At 45.0% G+C, this 14,844-nt stretch overlaps 2 protein-coding genes across 3 annotated transcripts; both read left to right on the top strand.

Annotated features, from left to right (window-relative positions):
- Nucleotides 1–1,623: 1,623 nt before the first annotated feature.
- Nucleotides 1,624–4,685, top strand: LOC124206170 (KICSTOR complex protein SZT2-like). 2 transcript variants are annotated; one of them, XR_006879602.1, is made up of 9 exons: nucleotides 1,625–2,493; nucleotides 2,561–2,872; nucleotides 2,942–3,077; nucleotides 3,154–3,388; nucleotides 3,460–3,641; nucleotides 3,707–3,847; nucleotides 3,913–4,127; nucleotides 4,193–4,385; nucleotides 4,459–4,685. XR_006879602.1 is itself a non-coding variant. In XM_046603861.1 (8 exons), the coding sequence occupies exons 1-8, from the start codon at nucleotides 1,703–1,705 to the stop codon at nucleotides 4,308–4,310; spliced, it is 2,130 nt and encodes a 709-aa protein (XP_046459817.1). In that variant the 5' UTR covers nucleotides 1,624–1,702; the 3' UTR covers nucleotides 4,311–4,382. The 2 variants fall into 2 exon arrangements, 1 of the variants encoding a protein (XP_046459817.1); XM_046603861.1 differs by lacking the exon at nucleotides 4,459–4,685 and having other exon boundaries at nucleotides 1,624–2,493; nucleotides 4,193–4,382.
- Nucleotides 4,686–9,639: 4,954 nt separating this feature from the next.
- LOC124202733 lies at nucleotides 9,640–12,784 on the top strand. The gene is made up of 4 exons (XM_046599136.1): nucleotides 9,640–10,112; nucleotides 10,488–10,613; nucleotides 10,666–11,708; nucleotides 11,796–12,784. The coding sequence occupies exons 1-4, from the start codon at nucleotides 9,640–9,642 to the stop codon at nucleotides 12,782–12,784; spliced, it is 2,631 nt and encodes an 876-aa protein (XP_046455092.1).
- Nucleotides 12,785–14,844: the final 2,060 nt, after the last annotated feature.

Raw genomic sequence — 14,844 nt, 5'->3', positions numbered from 1 at the left:
ATCTTAAAGTAAAACTGCATTAATAAAAACTAGTATAATTTCAAAAACTCATGGCAAAGTGATGAATTCTGAAAGTGGCAATGCTGTAATCTGTAATTTAATTCGAGCTGTACAAGAACTTACAAAATCAGCTGATCGAAAACTAATTCGATCGAATACCGACTGGACGCCCCACTTTCTGCTTCTGCTTCACCAAGCTGCGTTGCCAGATAAAACGGCGAAGAAACATACCCCGAATATTCCTAGAAATCTTATCTTTTCCAAAAAGATATTTTGTTCGTCAACGTTGCCCACTACATCTTTGGTTAAGCTCGGCAGAGGGTCTTTCTTATGTCTAGTGTATACACGTTTCTGTATAATCTTCCTGGCTTTTTTTTGGGGGGGGGGGAGGGGATTTAAATTACCCATTAGAATTAATGAATTTCAGTTAAAATATACTCTATGTCAATTGCTTATTTATACAACTAATAAGAATTGTGCCGGTTGACGGTCTACCAGAAGGCAAATTTAAACAGCTTTTTTAAAATTGTGTTTTATTTCTTCTTACACCAACGTTTTTTTTTCTTTACTCTTCATATTGATCCTCTTCAGATAATAGCAATGTTTATCTGCGCAATATTTCTATTTAGTCAGGCTTGGCATTTTCAAGCAATTTTTTTTTCAGTTCTGACAAATCAGATTGTATGGTAATTGCTACGAAAACACTGGTGGTAATGGTAATTGTACGAAATTGCTGCATTCTTTTCAGATTGGATTGCAGAAATTGCTGCATCCTTTTCCGCAAACCTCTTCTTCAGTTTCTTAGCGATCATTCGGTTGCGTGCATGTATGGAAAGTCTAACAAAGTACATGAATAAATTATACAAACTAAGTGCGTGTGCAAAAAATTGAATTATACAAAGCAAGGAATATTAAGGAAATGGTAGCCGGAGTACAATAAAGGGGGAAACCAAGGGGACAAAGCAAGCTCCAACCAAACAAGAAACTCAAAAGGGTGCAACAAAACACCACAATAAAAAAATTTCTTCAAAATTTGGGGGAGGGGACATGCTTGAACTTAGAAAACGAAAAAAAGTAAGACGAACCCAATTTTAAACAGCGGGATGTGAGGGGACTAGATAACATGTCCAGGGGCTCCACGTCCAGGGGCTCCACGTCCACGAGCAATGACTCCTCCGTGATTGCCACGACCTGTAAAAAAAGGTAAGAGGGGAAGGGTTATTACTTAAAAATAAGGAAAAATAGCTTTTCTTGGCTTTGACTTTGACGTTCGACGTTGGACGACCCCCGTGTCGGGGGCCAATAGGCACGACCTAAAATTACAAAAAATGTCATAAGTCCCAGCAGCCAACGCACCACGTCCTGCGGCCAACGTACCACGTCCTTCCCCTCTTGGACCGCGGCGTCCACAAATGTTCTGGATCAGGGGAGCTGCAATGGACAGCAATTGATTCCGGTTGGAACCCCATCCATGGGAAGGAATCACTCCAACCTGCATAAACAGTAAAGGTTAGCTGTTGCTGTTGTTTTTTTTTATTTTTTTTTAAATTTTAACCTAACAATACTTACATGATAAAATGCCCAAGGATTGTGCACGACAGTGCAATTGAAGGCTTACTCATGGATGTTAGAGTGATTGAATCGATTAGGGAACAGCCTGCGAGGAGCTGTCTTGACTTCACGATGACAGGTCACCTGAGCCATGAAACTAGTCGCTCTGCCTGCTGCCATAAAAGCAGTTCGAACTATGACAATAATTGCCTGCCTGCCCATTTCCAGGTGTCCCAAACAGGGCAGCCTGGATTGTTCGACGCTGGACAAGACGCACATCCTGATAGGACGCAATATGGCGCAGTGGAAAGAGTCGTTGAGTGGCGAGATCAACTTGCCTGATCACATCCAGCAGGACAGCAACGGGCAAGTGGCTCTCAAAGTTCAACGAGCCCATCAGCGCTTCGTCTCTTGGTCTCAAGATTCTCCAAACAATCCTTGCCCAGAAGCGGTGAGGCTAATTCACTCGCAAAGCGGCCATTTCGGCAGTGGTGGCGATGTTGACAAGGTCAATACGAGCGGAGAACACGGGCCTTTGGTTTCGCCATTTATCCCGCGTCAGCGCCTCCTATGGGCCACGGTCAGCCGTGACCAGGAATGGGTCATGTGGATGTACAACTTCAACAAGGACAGTTACGAGTCGTTGATTAAGCAGTGCAACAGTCTGGCTCAGTGGCATAACGCCCGCTGGGCTTTGCTCTCCAGCATCGTTGCCCATAAATTGGGTCTCTTCCACAATCAGCAGTGCTCCGGCAGAGTCCACGCCCACCAAACTCTGCGCAACAATCCGTTTCTGGTCCTGTCGGAAATGGAAGCCTTGGTCAAGCTGCACGTCCCGCCCGCCTCACGCGATTATAACGCCGGCTCCAGCCGTAAGCCCAGTCAGTCCAGTTTGCCTCACTTGGCTCATCTGGAGACTTTTAGGGATAGCAAACCAGCCAGGTAATTGAATCATTTAACTTCATTGTCAATCAATTTCGTTAAAATTCTCGTTTGAACCTTTATCAAGACTGCTGAGCAATACGCCTTACGGGAATCAAGGAGATCTGGTGACTCGGCAGGGTCAGCAATGGATCGAGAAGAGATATTCCGAACGTCGGGAAGAAATGCAACGGCTGCTGGTGCTGTTTCCGGCGCGATCTTCGGGAAATAATATTTCGATTACTGAAGATATTATCCAGCTGTTCAAACAAGTAGCGAGAATCATTCACTACTGCTTCACGCCGCTTCTCTTCCTGCCGAAGTGGCGACTTCAGGTGGCCAGAACTCGGGATCCTAACATGGACATGATTACGCTTTCATCAACCAACGAATTTTTAAAGTAATTATTTTGGTCATTCTAATTCTTCAAAGTAGAAATAGCCACTGATTGTCGTTTCGTGTTGAATAGATATCGGCCGAGACACGAGTCTGGAAATTCCATCAACAGTGGCGGCCGGAACAGTCCCAGAAATTCGCCTCCTTGCCAACCTAGAAGACCGACAGATGATCACTGGCACCAGTCGTTGTGTTCTGCCTATTTACAAGTCAGTCACACTTGCCTTTTTTTGCGTGATTTAATCGTTTTAACTCATTTTTACTCTCTTACGTTTCGAATGATAGGAATACGTGCAATATCTCCACACACTGGGCTTCTTGCAGATGGAAATCAAACCTTTGGCTACCAAACGGGGCCCTAAAAGCGCTATGAAAAGTCAAAGACTCGCTGGAGATGAGACGGGTAGAGTTCGTCATGTTTCGCATCCTTCGCGAATTAATGGCGGTCCTAGTCCATCGTCGCCATCATCTTCTTCCAATTCCGACGTCAATACGCTTTATTTTCACAAATCTCATCAAGGTAAATTTTGTGAATTGCAATTGAATCGAGAACTCAAAGTTTGACTCAATTTATTTCTTGCATTTGAAAAGGTGGAATCCTGGTGTGCGAAGTTGCCATTCAAGAACCTTTTTTCTACACCAAAGTCTACGCGTTGGAAATGTCCCGGCTGTTGCAAGTCGGTACGGGCGGATCTTTTCCTAACGTGGCGCACATCGCATCGGCCCAAGCGCATTACACCGATCGCTTTCTCAATGAATGCGATCACATCAAAGTAATGAACCCACTCGCATGGCGCACCTTCTTCACATTCCCTAATGTGTCTTTATTTGTTCTCAGGTTCTACTTCACTTGCACTCGTTCACGTACGACTTCCACCTTCGCAGTCTCAACTCATTCGTCGCTGGCCGTCATTACCTATTGAAACCCGGTTTCCATTTAATCAGCTTCTTGGACGATTTTAACAAATATTACAACAAGGTATATACACATTGATTTGAGCTGAATTGATGAAATCTTATTGTCTAACGCAATTTTTTCTACAGGCTCCTAACTTTGCCAGAAATCAAGTTGTGAGAAACAGTCTGACACTCAAAGATCCTGCAACTCCGGGTGAACAGCTGTTCAATTATCTGTTGAGTCACGAGCGCCGTTACGGGTTCCACGTCCTCAGGATGGCTTCTTCGACCAACTCGGACAGTGATGAAGTCACGACGGAGTATGTTTTAGCGAAACAGTGGCCCTTCAAAACCATACAACGGTAAGCTCAAATCATGGCGCAATTTGGTGTTGGATATTTTCTAAACTTTTCAACTTCCTTCGTAGGGAATATGGTGATCTCAAACACGCGGATGACTATGACGTGACGTTGCTGGTGTCCCACGAATCGGTCTGCGAAGATCCAATGACCATTTTAATCAAATTTTACGTCATCATGACCTAAAAGCGGGAATACTATCCCAGATTGTTGATGGAGAAGAAACCAGGCAAATTCCGGACCGTGTCTACGGCGACTCCGGTAAGACATAGTGCTTTAACAAGCTTGGTATGTTGAATTCATTCAAATCATCTTTGAATTGATTACTTTGTAGGTTAAGGCGGCCTCAGCACCCCCATTGGAAATAGTCAATCGTGTGGCGGAGGATTCCGTCTCGGCTGCCCAGGATGATTCAACCCAAGTCGTCGAGAAAGAGCCAGCCTCTGTCGACCAACCAAAGATTTCCAAGAGCAATTTAGATTTACAGTTGGCGGATAAAGAAAGGAAAACGCCAACTCCCGAGCTGCTGTCGGTCAGTAATCCTGAGGTGAGCTTCGCTCAACGAAAGTAGAGTATCATCGTTAATGCGGTTGTGCCGGAAGAAAACCGGACGTTGCCCGCAGGAGCGGTGGCCGTAGCAGCGGCAGCAGCTGCAGCAGCTGCTGCTGTGAAGCATACGGACATGAGGTCGCCAATGTTTATCCGGCAGGAAGTGATCAACTATTTGGGTATTTCAATTTGTTACTTAATTTATCATTAGTGTACTGATTGCGTTTTCTGTTGCCAGGCTATTACACCAAACATGAGCAAGGTATGCAATCCATGATAAGCGAGCAAGCCAGGAAGGCCGAAGAACTTATACGTGCCATCGTTAACCAGGCCAAAGTACACTGTCGGAGAGACACGCTTTGGCAGCGACTGCAGCAAAGTCCAGCCTCATCTTCAACTAACCTCACTTATTTTGAGTTCCGCGAGTTGCTCACCTTGTCGCATAGGGAACCAATCAGCTCCGGCGAGCCGCAACTCGTTCCTTTGCTAGCCCAACCGGTGAGTTGGTACCAAGGACTTGCCAAACTTTTACTTTCGCGCTACCCGGAGAACCCCCGCCACTATTCGTCGGCCGACGGGAAGATTCAGTACGTCATCGTCCTCAACCAAAGGCTTCCAGGAACGGCTATGATGCTCTCTTGTGACGTTCTTGCCGATAAAGCGGTAAGTGTGTGGCGACAGTTTCATTGTGTGAAATTGGTTCGCCAGTCAACAACCTGGCATGGCCCCGGCCGATCACAGCCGTCGAAACGGATGGCGGAGTGGTCCCTGTGATGTATAATGAATTTGAAGAATTCCTTACCACGAGTGTTGAGAATAAACATGAGTGGATTCAAACTAAGTCCTTCTCCCCTTTGTTCAATCAAATGGCACTGTTGCCGATCAACCTATGCCAAGTTTCCTATCTACAGTTCTGTTGTTTTACCTGCTGTCATTACCATGTAATCTCTGTCTCACTCTCTCTACATGTTTGGTGTTGTAAAGTTACTCTTAATCAATACATCTAACTGGTAAACCTACTTGTCTTGCGTTCAGTGTATTCCCTATTAACTATCTGGTATGTACGTAGTAAAATTATTCTTAACAGGTTATGGGCCCAGATAATGCTAAGAACTAAATATGGAATACTATTTAAATTGATTTAAGATTCATATGGCAAACAATACGGCAAAGGATGTTGGTCACATTGCCAAATTTGACGGCTCGAATTTCCCGTCCTGGAAATATGGTGTGTGGATGCTCCTTGATAAGAATAGGCTGATCTCTATAGTTAATGGGAGTGAAAGGCTGCCCGAGCAGGTAAATTGATTCTTAGTATATATATTGATGACAGTTTTTGGTACATGAAGATGCTGCTTTAGTGCTTTATGACTGTGTGAATCTGAATATCACTTTGACGAGTGATAGCTGATGGAAAAAAGGAGAGAAAACATGTTGAGAATATTTACACTCTTGATGGGGTGATGACGAATACGACTCAAATTGAATATTACCCTTTGTGGCTTAATTGAGGGTGGGCAAGCAGTTACCGAGTATACCACTTACAGAGTGATGTGATTTCAGCCTGATGGCAAATTTCTTTTTTGTGTAAAGTCTAGAAGTGAAATGATTAAATGATGGTGTGCTCGTTTGAGTTATACCGATAAGCTTAAAGAGAGATAACTTGACATGTACTATAACCTGATCTGTATTATTCTTGTGTCTTAGGTTTGGAATGAAGCCGGGGCAGTACAGAACAATAATGCAATTGATGACTGGAAGCAAAAAGACGTCGAGGCCAGAACAATCCTCGACATTGAAGCCAGAGAAACAAAAAACACTCCAAAGCTGTACAACAGCATTCGAAATGTGGAGCAGAATCCAGACGGAATATGCCTTATGCTGAAAGTGAACCCCTTCTGTGGGGCCAGTTCTACACCTACAGATTTCGGGCAGGTAAAAAAAAACAATCAGCGGAATAAAGTTTTGTTTCATGATACAAAAAAAAAAGTCTGTGCAGATCAATCGATTATGAACTTCATAGCTGGGATCGAGCAAATTGCTGCACAGTTGAAGGTCATTGGGGCAGCTGTGGATGACACGCAGATTATGGCTAAGATCCTAGTGTCCCAACCATCTGGTCTCCAGTATTTCTTGGTGGCCTGGGATAGTACACCACAAGAACTCAAGACACTCTAGTCGCTAACAAAACGACTGGTAAAGGAGGAAACATCTCAAGCCAGGACTAAGAATAGAAAGCTGGAAAACGATGCCCAAGGTGTCTTCTTCGACTCCAGTCACCTGTTATCACTGCGGATAAGAAGGACACTTCAAGCGCCAATGTAGGGATTGGAAAAAAGAAATGGAGAACCGACGGAACGGGAATCACGGAGAAAATCAGCATCAGTCCTACAGTTACAAATCCTCTGCGGACTTTAAGGAAAGAAGATCTGTTGATTGGTTTGCCGATTCGGGTGCCACCCAACACATGACAGACCAACGGGATTTACTCATCAACTTTGTCCTAGTTGGTCCGGAACAGTGGAATGTATCCGGTAATGGAGGTACAAGCTTACCAGTGATTGGACAAGGAGACCTGCCTATATCATCTATAGTAAATTGAAAATTACTTGAAGGTATTGTAACTTAAAAAGGAAATGGTTGTGTTGGGTTTCGGAGTTACTTAATATTTTCTTTACGTGTAGGATTGATGAGGGGAGTCCTTCTGGTTCGTGGATTAGGTGCAAATCTTTATTCGATTGGGACAGCAACGGATACAGGGATTGATTTTTTCTCCAATAATAATGTCTCCTTCACTCGGAATGGAGTCGTCTTGATGCATTATATGTATCTTAAACAGTATTCACCCCAAAATGAGACGGCACTTAGAGCAATAAAACTACAGCCACTGTGAACATGGCATCGTCGCTTCGAATATACAAGTAACAAGACTATACTGAGAATGGCGTCCCTAGGCTGTGCAAATGGTCTAGTTCTTTTCAACGATAATTTCTCTGCAGTCTGTGAAGATATGTTCTTGGGAAGATGAGTCGCTCCCCATTTGGACATGGACATGAAAAGGCATCGGCTACTGGACAACGGATCCATTCAGACGTTTTTGGACCTCTTCAAGTAGCAACCCCAGTTGGGAATCGACTCTTTGTCACCCTTAAGGACGATTACAGCGGCTGGTGTGCAACCCGTGAATTGAATAACAAGTCAGATGTAGCAGTGGCTTTGCAAGATTTTTTAGCTCATGTAAAGAACCAAACTGGCTAAGAAGTTCAAATCATTCGCTCAGACAATGGAGGAGAGTACCTCAACAATCATCTAAAAGGCTGGCTGGTAGATAATGGTATCCACCATGAAAGAAGCACACCCTATACTCCGCAACAAAATGGAGTTGCGGAGAGAATGAACCGGACAATAATGGAGGCAGCTAGGAGCATGCTGCATTGGAAGAAGGTACCCCTAGAACTCTGGGGGGAAACGGTCATGTGCGCAACTCATGTCCTGAATCAAACAATTTTCAGCACCAATGAAGTGACCCCTTTTGTGCTCTGGAAAGGATGTAAGCCGGATATTTAGAATAATAGAGGATATATAGAAGAAATTTCATATTTTAGAATCTTTGGCTCCCCAGCGTTTACGCATGTCCCGGATGCACTAAGACGGAAGTTGGATCCAAAAGCAGTCGAATGCATCTTTGTAGGATATTGTGAGAACTCCAAGTCCTACAGAATGTGGAATCCAGCAACACGTAAGATCATCATTAGTCGTTATGCCATTTTCAAGGAGGAGGAAGTAAACAAGGAGGTATCATCAGAAGAAGCTGCTGACTATAAATCATTTTTTCCACTTGAAGGAGATCCCGGGAGATCCTGAGAACCCTACTGGAGAATCAACTCATGACAGAGGAGACATGGAGGTAACGCTACTACAATAAAACAATTATCCTTTTTGCTACTCTAACACTACTACACCAGAATGTAGGAGCCAAGGAACATCATGAAAGCCAGATGGAACCAAATGAAGTGGAGGAAATTCCAGCCGTAGATGCGGTTGACAAGCAAGAGGAAGCCCCAGCTCTGGATATTGCTGATAATCAAGAGAATAATCCAGTCCTGGACATTGTTGAAAATCAAGAAGAAGCTCAAACCTTGGAGGAAGATCCATTCTTCGGATGGGAGGAGCCAAGGCGCCGGTTAGCAAGAATACACAAGCGTATGGAGAAGGTGGGATTAGGGAGCGTGGAAGAAACTCTCACTGAAGCTGGAAGCTGGAAGGAAATTACTACTGCTCACAAAGTACCGAAGGACTATCAAGAAGCGATCTCGTCAGAAGACGCTCATAACTGGAAGATAGCCATTGAGGAAGAACATTCCTCATTGATGGAGAATGGAACCTGGGAAGTAGTCCAATTGCCAGAGGGTCGCGCAGTTATTCAAAACAAATGGGTGTTTGACATCAAACTGAGCTACAAGACTACACCATAAAGATTCAGGGCTAGGTTAATAGCTAAAGGCTTCACCCAGGAGTAAGGCGTCGACTATGAGGAAACCTTTGCTCCTGTCTTAAAGCATTCTGCCCTCCGCATTGTGTTTGGACTAATTGCTTCACTTGATCTTGAGACAACACTGCTGAATATAAAGACTGCTTTCCTGTACGAAAATCTAGACGAAGAAATATATATGTCCCAGCCGGAGGGTTTCTTGGTATCTGGGAGAGAAATGGAAGTCTGCAAGCTTATCAAGAGCATTTATGGCCTGAAAAAGGCACCACGTGTGTGGAACACAAGATTCAACGACTTCCTAGTCACCTTTAGCCTTACAAGAAGCACAGCAAACCCGTGTATTTATTATCGCCATAAAGGGGAGGAGATGACGATTCTGGCGATCTTCGTTGATGATGGATTAGCTTGCAGCAACAAGAAAGAGAGCCTTCAGCAGATCATCGACCACCTGAAAAGGAGTTTCAAATTCGGACAATGGACGCAGACCGATTTCTAGGGTTGGAAATCAACCGTGACAGACAGAAAAAAGAGCTAACAGTCACGCAACCTCAATTCATCTCAGCGCTGTTAAAGAAATTTAGGATGGAGAGCTGCAGCCCGAAGCTGATACCGGCTGACCCGCACACTCAACTCAGCGCCAACATGTCACCAAAAACGGAGAAAGAAATTGATGATATGAAGAAAGTACCGTACCGTGAAGCTGTTGGGTCTTTACTCTACTTAGCGACAACTACTCGTCCGGATATAGCTTTTCCCTTAGGGCAAGTGTCACAGTTTTGTCAGAACCAGGGCTATGGACACTGGAATGCTGTGAAAAGGATCATCTCTTACCTATCAGGAACGCCTAATCATGGACTTCAATTCAAGGAGGGCAGCTGCAGAGATGTCATCGGGTACATTGATGCTGATTTCGCGAGAGACGTGGATAACAGAAAATCGACTACAGGGTATATCTTCCTATACTGTGGAGAGTAAACGTCAAAGTTGTACGGCCCTCTTGACAACAGAAGCTGAATATATTGCTTTGCTTCGAAGGAAGCAGTTTGGATCAGTCGTCTTCTGAAGGAGATTGGGTGAGTAGAACCTCCACTGTACCACCCGGTGGCGCCTTCACAGGTTGCACCTAAAAGTCAGTCCCGAACAACGGTTTTATTTTAATTGTTTTAGTTCTGGTTTTATGTGATAGTTTGTTCCCAATTATTCGTGAGCGTGTCGTGCATCTGCCAAGCAAGGACTTAGTGTACTTACTTCGTCCGTGCTGGTAGTTTTTCGTTCAATGTCTGTGTTATTGTCGGCCATGACACTCCATTACTCTCGTTCAGATCTTTTGGCTCTGAGCCTGAGGCCTACCCCCAGGCTCATGCCTGGCAACTACAGAATTTTCAGAGACCTTTGTCTGCTTGTGAGAATGTCAACAAGCAGATCACGCCGAAAGAAATAGAAACGATGTGAGAAGTTGCTTAGTGATACTGATGCCAAACTTTTCTTAGTAAATGCAAGGGACCTCCTCAATTTCTCTTCCTGCACTAAAATTACCCGTCTACTCGCTGCGTCTTGTCCTGACCTGCTTGCGGTAACTGAGACTTGGTTTACTGATGCTGCTGGTGACCAAGACGCCAGGTCTGTCTGCCCAAGCGGCTACTCAGCAGTGCAGAAGCCTAGAAACCTGGTTCTAACGAAAAAGAAGAGTTGTGGTGGTTTGGCTCTCTTCCACAAAAACTCAGTCAAAGTGACAGTGTTGTCTGAGTTCCCTGATTTTCTTTCTTTCGAGTGCCTCGACCTTAGTGTTGCGACCAAATCTACAAAAGTCCGTCTCATTGTCATCTACAGACCACCGGATAAATCACGTGCCCAATTCATTGAAGAATTCTCTTCTCTACTGGAATCTACAGTTTCAGTCTCCTCGAAGCTATTGATCACTGGAGACTTCAATCTTCATACCGACGCGTATGCCAATCATTTTCTGACTCTCGTCGAGTCTTTTGGCTTGCAGCAACACGTGAACCAACACACACACAACGATGATCACATTCTCGACTTGGTTCTCTCCCGTCAGTCGGAATCCCTGGTAAAATCCACTCACGTTGATGACAGCTTAGGTTGGAATATCTCTGATCACTCTGCTATCAAGTGTGTGCTCAACATCCGACCTCCCCGTTGGCCGACTAAGACCATCACCTTCAGGTCGTTCAAGTCCATTGACTTGGACGCTTTTCTCTTGGACATTGACTCTCTGCCGTTGGTACAGTCTCCAACCGACTCACTGGATGGCCTTGTCACCCAGTACAACGATGGCATCCGCTCCACTATCGATCAACATGCTCCTCTTCAGACGAAAACCATTGTTCTTCGTCCTTCTGCTCCTTGGAGATCCTTTGAAATCCGAGGCCTTAAAGCGATGGCAGGATGGGCCGAGCGAATGTGGCAGGCTGCTAGGAGAAAACGCGACCCAGCCAGTGAACGATTCCACAAAGTCTACAGAAAACACCGATTAAATTACTCTACTACTCTTGTCGCCGCAAGAACCGATTCAGTTCGGGAACGTGTGTCTGACTGTGGTGGCGATATGCGCGCACTTTTTTAACTGGTTGGCGACTTAACTGGCTCATCCGCACCCCCGGTTCTTCCAGATCGTCCCTGCGTGCAGGAAGTTGTCGACGACCTAAGCGAATTCTTCTCGTCTAAAATCTCTACAATACGATCGAATGTGGACCGTGTGGCTGAGTCTACCTCTTCTCACACACTTCAGCACGAGCAGTCCTTCCTTCGGCTACATGAAGAAAATGACCTGCTCAAGTTTCAATCTGTGTCCACTGCGGAGGTGTCCAAACTTATCGAATCGTCGCCAACGAAGTCGTGTTCCTTGGACCCACTACCAACTCAACTGCTCAAGAAGTGCCTCGTGGTCCTAGTTAGACCAATAACCGACATCATCAATAACCTTTCCCTTTCTACTGGCGCTTTTCCTTCCAGTCTGAAACATGGCATCATCACGCCTCTCCTGAAAAAATCAACTCTTGACTGGAACGTACTAGGCAACTTTCTTCCAGTATCAAACCTTTCATTTCTTTCGAAACTGATCGAGAGAGCTGTTCTCATGTTGCTGACCGAACACTTGTCTAAGTTCTGCCTACTTCCGGTACACCAATCAGCCTACGGAGCCAACCATTCAACTGAGACAGCCTTACTCTCCTTATTTGATGACCTTCTCACCACAGCAGATCAAAAAGACGCAAGTGCTCTTGTTCTTCTCGACCTGTCCACGGCATTCGACACAATTGATCACCAAATACTGCTTGAGAGACTGTCCCACTGTTTCGGTCTTTCTAGCACCGCTGTCAACTGGTTCTCATCATACTTAAGCAACAGAACGCAGTCCGTCCATGTTGGTGCATATACGTCTGCTGTCGTTCATCTTTTGTTTGGCGTAGCACAAGGCTCCGTACTCGGCGGCCCACTGTTCATCATGTACGTCACACCTTTTTCTGAGGCTACTAAAACCGAAGGCGTGAAAGTTAGTCAGTTTTCAGATGACAAGCAGGCACGCTCACGTTTCGCTCTTAAGGAGGATTTCTCCTCCCAGTCTCAGTGTCGCACCCGCCTTGGCTTCTGGTTTTAAAAAACCGACGCCTGGCTCACCATCAACCGCGTCCAGCTCAACATTCCTAAAAGCACACTAATCTACACATACAACCCCGGTAAAGGCTCCACAACTCGTCACATTGATTCAACCCCTCTCCAGATTGGATCGTCACTAGTCCAGCCGTCCACAACGGCTTGTAACCTTGGTGTCATCATTGATACTCACCTGACAATGGAAGCCCAAGTCAAGAAGACCAGCAGAGCCGCCAACTTTCATCTCAGCAGGATAAACAAGATCCCTCGGTTTCTCGATTTTTCCTCTGTCAAATGTGTTGTGAATGCTTTAGTTCTTTCTCGCTTCGAATACTGCAATTCTCTCTATCTTAATCTTCCATCTTCTCTCTTGAAGCGCCTTCAGCGTGTCCAAAATGCAGCGGTTCGTACGATTTTTAATCTTCGAAAACGCGAACATGTGTCTATACACCGCCAATCTCTTCACTGGCTTGAAATCGCTGACCGTGCTAAACTCAAAGTTGCCTGTCTCACTTTTCGCTGCCTCAATGGCTCAGCCCCTCCCTATCTTTCTGATCTCATCTCTTGCTATTCCCCAAGTCGTGAACTCCGCTCCGGCGATAAAAATCTTCTCATTTGCAAACCTTTTCGTCTCACTCTATTCGGCAAACGAGCTTTCTCATGCGCCTCCCCTCTTCTCTGGAATAGTCTACCCCACCCTGTCAGACAAGCCCCGAACTTGAATACTTTTCGTTCTCTTGTAATTCTTCACCTTCTGTCCAAAAACTGTAACTAAGACACATTATTTATTTCCGTTGTATTCGTCGACTGTACATATCTGCGTCATTTGACAATTCCTTAAAATGCGCGTTACAAATAAATCTAATCTTATCTTATCCACCCATTCTCCTACTTTGTGATAACCAGAGCGCCATCCGCTTAGTTAAGAATCCTGAGTTCCATCAAAGAACGAAGCCCATTGACATAAAGTATCATTTTGTAACAGAAACACTCAATAATGGAGTAATTGATCTACAGTATGTAGGAACAAAGGATCAGCTGGGTGAACAGCTGTTCAATAAACTGTTGATTCACGAGCGCCGTTACGGGTTCCACGTTTTCAGGATGGCTTCTTCGACCAACTCGGACAGTGACGAAGTCACGACGGAGTATGTTTTAGCTGGTTTTGGCCAAACAGTGCTGGCCCTTCAAAACCATACAACGGTAAGCTGTGTAAGTGTAAGTAATGGTAAGTGAACTCTTCCTTTTAATCTCTCTTGATGTGGCCCGCTTATCGCCTGACATTGGCAGTTGTGCAAAGGAAATCCTTAACCAGCTCGTTTCATCGTTTCTCTCTCTCGCCATCTTGAATAGTGCATAGATCCCTCTCAATACTGCAGCGGCCGGCACGTACTCAAGCCTTTAATTGACGAATCGGTTTCGACGGCCCAGCAAATTTTGGTGGCCAAGGCCACTTTTTCCCTACAGAAGAACAGTAAGGCATTTTATTTTTAATTTCTTGAAGAAAAAGAAGAAAAAATGATAAATAATCGAGATATTGTTTGAACAGAAATCAACACGGCTGGAGAGACGACGACATCACCCGGTTCCCTCTTGACTGGCAACGGGCAGCCTGGCAGCCAGCAAGTCATTCTCGTTGGCGTTTCCACCGAGATAACGGTGGGAATCGCCCTGGCCTCGTTTGTCATCGGAGTCGCACTGACTGCCATTCTCTGGTGCATCCACATGAGGACAGGTACGCTACAGACGACGACTTATAGAATAAGCTATATTCCAGCATTTCCAGCTCCTACAATAGCCTTAAATAACGTGATAGTCATAATAATACCGTACAGGGCCAACCGAGAAAATGGAAAGTCAATAATACGAGTAGTCATCGTCTATTATTGTTGCTTTTTCTCTTCTTTTCTTTTTTTCCAGCGTGGTTGACAAGATGCCATTTACTTATTGCTTTTTCTTGAACGACAGATCCGTATAGGCGAGTCATGAACCGGAAGACTCGGTCGAGCCGAAGTAACAACCGTTGCCAGACGATTGGAGTCAAGTGTTAGCCCATGATTCGCC

Source organism: Daphnia pulex, chromosome 2 (genome assembly GCF_021134715.1).
Source record: "Daphnia pulex isolate KAP4 chromosome 2, ASM2113471v1".
In the NCBI taxonomy this organism is placed as follows: Eukaryota; Metazoa; Arthropoda; class Branchiopoda; order Diplostraca; family Daphniidae; genus Daphnia; species Daphnia pulex.
The sequence above is the reverse complement of the archived record's forward strand: the minus strand, read 5'-3'. Positions and strand labels throughout refer to the sequence as shown.

What these genes read in the sequence shown, in the direction of transcription:
- LOC124206170 (XM_046603861.1), top strand. Translation starts at nt 1,703, where the DNA reads ATGAAACTAGTCGCTCTGCCTGCTGCCATAAAAGCAGTTCGAACTATG. An exon ending in AGGGATAGCAAACCAGCCAG is followed by an intron (nt 2,494 to 2,560) that starts GTAATTGAATCA and finishes ACCTTTATCAAG; the next exon opens with ACTGCTGAGCAATACGCCTT. An exon ending in ATGAATGCGATCACATCAAA is followed by an intron (nt 3,642 to 3,706) that starts GTAATGAACCCA and finishes ATTTGTTCTCAG; the next exon opens with GTTCTACTTCACTTGCACTC.
- LOC124202733 (XM_046599136.1), top strand. Translation starts at nt 9,640, where the DNA reads ATGGACGCAGACCGATTTCTAGGGTTGGAAATCAACCGTGACAGACAG. An exon ending in AACAGAAAATCGACTACAGG is followed by an intron (nt 10,113 to 10,487) that starts GTATATCTTCCT and finishes ACTCTCGTTCAG; the next exon opens with ATCTTTTGGCTCTGAGCCTG. An exon ending in CCGAAAGAAATAGAAACGAT is followed by an intron (nt 10,614 to 10,665) that starts GTGAGAAGTTGC and finishes AGTAAATGCAAG; the next exon opens with GGACCTCCTCAATTTCTCTT.